The sequence below is a fragment of the Engraulis encrasicolus genome, chromosome 3 (genome assembly GCF_034702125.1).
Source record: "Engraulis encrasicolus isolate BLACKSEA-1 chromosome 3, IST_EnEncr_1.0, whole genome shotgun sequence".
Classification (NCBI taxonomy): domain Eukaryota; kingdom Metazoa; phylum Chordata; class Actinopteri; order Clupeiformes; family Engraulidae; genus Engraulis; species Engraulis encrasicolus.
This window is the reverse complement of record NC_085859.1, coordinates 51290469-51295468: the sequence shown is the minus strand read 5'-3', so window position 1 is coordinate 51295468 and position 5000 is coordinate 51290469. Positions and strand designations below refer to the sequence as shown.

Here is a 5000-nt window from a genome sequence, read left to right as displayed (position 1 = left end):
GATAAATACTCCTCTCTTATAATGGTGAATGTGTGTACAATAGGAGAATCCCCTGCTCTCTTATCCTGGGGAATGTGTCTAGTACAATAAACACTGGTCTCTTGTGGTGAATGTCTGCTGTACAGTAAAGGAGAAACAATGGAGGAATGTTTATAGAAAAACGAGTCTGACAGGCGGACAAAGATGCGTCCGTCTATGCACTGCCGCCTTGTGGACACAGGAGGGAATTAAACACTGGTCTCTTGTGGTGAATGTCTGCTGTAAAGTAAAGGAGAAACACTGGAGGAATGTTTATAGAAAAACGAGTCTGACAGGCGGACAAAGATGCGTCCGTCTATGCACTGCCGCCTTGTGGACTCAGGAGGGAATTGCAATTTACAGAATGCGTTTCAGACGGACCGACCGTCAGACAGGCCGACGGACGGACGTATCCTCATACCCTAGGACGCGTCTAAAAACAAACACTGCTCTCTCACCCCGCTGAATGGGCGTGCTTTATATATCATAGGAGAATCACTGCTCTCTTACCCTGGTGACGCCACGTCCACGGTCCTCGCCGTAGTTGGTTCCCAGGATCTCGAAGTTGATGTTGGGGTTGGTACCATTGTCGTTGAACTCCAGCAGGTTGGTCAGACCACTCACGCCATTCTAGGGAGAAAGACATCACATTGCATTCCATTACATTACAGCATATTAAATTGCATTACATGACATACATGACATTAAACCCCTTAGCTTTACTGTCACAAAAATTGTAATGGCTATGTCTTAATACTGTATGTTACTTACGGCTCACTATAATGTCATAGCGATGTTGTTATGATGTAGTTGAGTATTTTCAGCAAATAGTGAATAGGCCATGTAAACACTTCACGATTCGGAATTAAATTAAAGTGCAATGCAAACTCGCTGAACTACTCAAACATCATGTTAGCGTGGCCCCTATTGTACACAAATACTCCCGTTCCCCTCATCCGTTGCTTTTGGCAATTAATAAACACACATCTTTGCCCTTTTGTGCCTCTTGCCATCTAGTTTCTTTGTACAGCCAGGAACATAATGACAATAAAAGTTCTGCCATCTTGGGGTTGTATATCACATTAAAATGCTGCAACACAGCTCACAACTTGGAGCCACTCCTTAAATCATAAGACTGTTAAACACACACACACGCACCCACCCCCCCACCCCCAAGACACACACACACACACCCCCACCCCCAACACACACACACACACACACACACACACACACACACACACACACACACACACACACACACACACACACACACACACACACACACACACACACACACACACACACACACACACACAGTCACACACTCACTAACACACTCACAAGAGAGAGTAAAAGCACTTTTACTGTAAGCCAAGTGCAATTAGATAAGTGACAGGCCTTGAATTATTAAGAGTGATACATACATGAGTTGAGCTCTGACTTTGGTATGTGCAGTAAAGCTCTGTCAGTTGTAATTATGCTTATGTGGCGATGTAAAACACATTGTTAAAATATTCAGCTATGTAAATACCAGCATGCCAACAACCAGCACACAGGCTGTTGCTTAATAACTCAAGGAAAAAACACACACAACTAACAGCATGTGCACGCACAGATGCACTCACGCACTCACGCATGCACGCACGCACGCACGCGCGCGCGCACGCACGCACGCACGCACGCACGCACGCACGCACGCACACACACACACACACACACACACACACACACACACACACACACACACACACACACACACACACACACACACACACACACACACACACACACACTGCTGAGTAACAACATCTGCTGAGTAACAGCATGTAGGCCTACTACATATATCCAAAGACATCCTGGATGGCATAATAAGATCATAAGCACAGATTTTCTTTCTCTCATTTTGCTTCTGTTACTCACTGACAAACACACACACATGCACAAACACACACACACACACACAAACACACACACACACAAACACACACACACACAAACACACACACACACGCACACATGCACGCACGCACACACACACACACACACACACACACACACACACACACACGCACGCACACACGCACACGCACGCACACACGAATGCACACACGAATGCACACACGAATGCACACACACACACACACACACACACACACACACACACACACACACACACACACACACACACACACACACACACACACACACACACACACACACACACACACACACACACACACACACACACACATCATAAAGACATACACACACAGCATGAAAGATGAACGTGATGAAAGGCATGAGAGTGTACCACCACCAAAGACACAGAGAGAGAGACCTTGGGGAAGCACAAACAGAGGCAAAAAAACACATTTTTCTTGTTCACAACTTGTTTCAAAGGAGAGCCCAGGGTTTTGTTGACTTTTGTTGCCAAGGAAACGGCAAATCAGGTGTCTGCGCCCAACTAGAATGGATATGTCTGACAGGAAACAGAGGACATGTTGTTTATCTTTGTCAAGTCCCTCCACTTCATCTCCCCCAGGGCTGTTTCAATGTGTTCGGGTCCTGAGGCAAAGAGGGACATAGGGCCCCCTTTTTTTCTCCTCAACCCATTTTGGGAAGAGGGGCCTTTCAAGAGAGATTTTGATAGCAGTGTCATTGCACTCTTTGGTCACTGAATTCAAGGCATTTTTTGCCTCACTCAAAGTCGTCATTGCTGTGCCTGGGGACCCCCTTTCAGCTGGGGGCCCTTGGAAATGGTCTAGTTTGCTTGTCTGGTTGTGACAGGCCTGCACTTCTCTCACGAGATATGGGATGCGTTTCACACACTTTGAGAGTCTCACTCTTTCTCAACTATCTCACCGATTGCTTCTGCCAGAAACTTTTTTCTGAACTTTCGAACTCTTGAATTTCTAACTGGTTGGTTCCGATGTGTTCACCAGATCTGGCGGCATTAATCATGGTCTGTGGTATCAGCTAATCTCTCTCTCTCTCTCACATAAACACACACACACTCACTATAACACTCACCGGTGGAAAACCTTGCGCAAAAATACACAAATGTGAACACATCTGCACACACACACATACAAAGGCACACACATTGTTGCACACATACAAAGGTACAGACAAGAACATGAATGTGTGCCATTTTCATCTGTAGACTCACACCCACACACACCCACACACCCAAGCGTGCACACACACACACACACAAACACACCCACCCACCCACACACACACACACACACACACACACACACACACACACACACACACACACACACACACACACACACACACACACACACACACACACACACACACACCACAACACACACACACCACACACACACACACACACACACACACACACACACACACACACACACACACACACACACAATAACTAACGCCAGCACCAGACATAAATTGTTACACATTAAACACATTAAATCGATCGAACACCATCATCAGATCCTGCAACACTTCAACTTTCAAGCAGCGACTGAAATAAAAAGGCGTCACATCCAGAGCGCATTGAACGTGTGCTGTCGCCGCTTCTGCTTATTGCTGGTTATGCGCTGCGCCTGCTTATGCTGCTACAAGCAGGTGCAATTAGCACAAGGGATAATTGTGGCCAATGTGTCGGACCAATACTGAGCTGTCAGAAGTAATTAGGCGGCCAATTATAAAGCCTGATGAGCGCTCTCCTAACGAGTTCACCTAGCGAGCCAGCGCGTGCTGCGGGTGCTGTGGCATGCAGAGCAGGCTTGCCTATTGAAAAGCCAATAAACACAAACTTCCCTTTAATTAAGATGCCGAGGCATGGCACGCCTCAGACGGGGACACGCACACGCACAAACACACACACACACACACACACACACACACACACACACACACACATACAAAAGCACATACACACGCACGCACGCACGCACGCACACGCGCGCACACACACACACACACACACACACACACACACACACACTCACACACACACACACACACACACACACACACACACACACACACACACACACACACACACACACACACACACACACACACACACACACACCTCCGATGGGGACATGGTGCAGCATGGCAGGGTGAATACATTATAGGCCCATTTATACAGCTGCTTTATGGTGGGGAAAACACACACACACACATAGTCACACAGACACAGACACACACACACACACACACACACACACACACACACACATAGACACAGACACAGACACAGACACACACACACACACACACACACACACACACACACACACACACACACACACACACACACACACACACACACACACACACACACACACACACACACACACACAGAAACACACACAAGCTACATTAAATATAATCTGAATGCGTGATTACGGGTTTGTGGAAGGAGGTTTAAACAAGTTTATCCACTTCAGCACCTCATTTACATTTCTTGTATCATCTTCTGAAGGTATCAGTGTTGGCCTGGTCTGGTAGCCTAGTAAAATAAACCAACCCTAAAGTCACACTACGTTTTTCCCCCCTAGCAGATTGGTCTGCACCACACCTCCCTCCCATAGCCTCATAGAGTATCGGCAGAGATTCTTTAAGTATATAGAGATATGCCAATGTAATAGGTTGCTATGGGCACCTAACATGACCAGTTTCCGGTCTGCCTAAAGGGCCGTGTCATAATACTCCTAGCATTGAATAGAACAGTCCTTATGTCTGCCTAGGTCTGCCTAAAGGGGGAGTTCCCCCCTCTCTCCCTTGCAATAATAGAACCCGGAAACAATGGGCCAATGGAACGTCTCTCTCTACTCTCTCTGGTATCGGTAGCACTGAGCTATCCGTTTTGACTGAAAATGCCTGGCCTGATTCTTTTTGCCCCAGTCCAGCCCTGGGTAGAGGTTTGACATGCCAGCAACAGGAGCTGTGAAACTGGAGGGAGGCTGTGGAGTGGGTAAAGG

At 47.0% G+C, this 5000-nt stretch overlaps 1 protein-coding gene across 1 annotated transcript in view; it reads right to left on the bottom strand.

Annotated features, from left to right (window-relative positions):
* The window catches only part of grid2 (glutamate receptor, ionotropic, delta 2), a 733635-nt gene that overhangs the window by 210325 nt on the left and 518310 nt on the right, over window positions 1-5000 (bottom strand). Inside the window, exon 8 of the mRNA XM_063194215.1 lies at window positions 529-648. Coding sequence (XP_063050285.1) covers window positions 529-648 — 120 coding nt within the window. The remainder of the gene's footprint in view (window positions 1-528; window positions 649-5000) is intronic.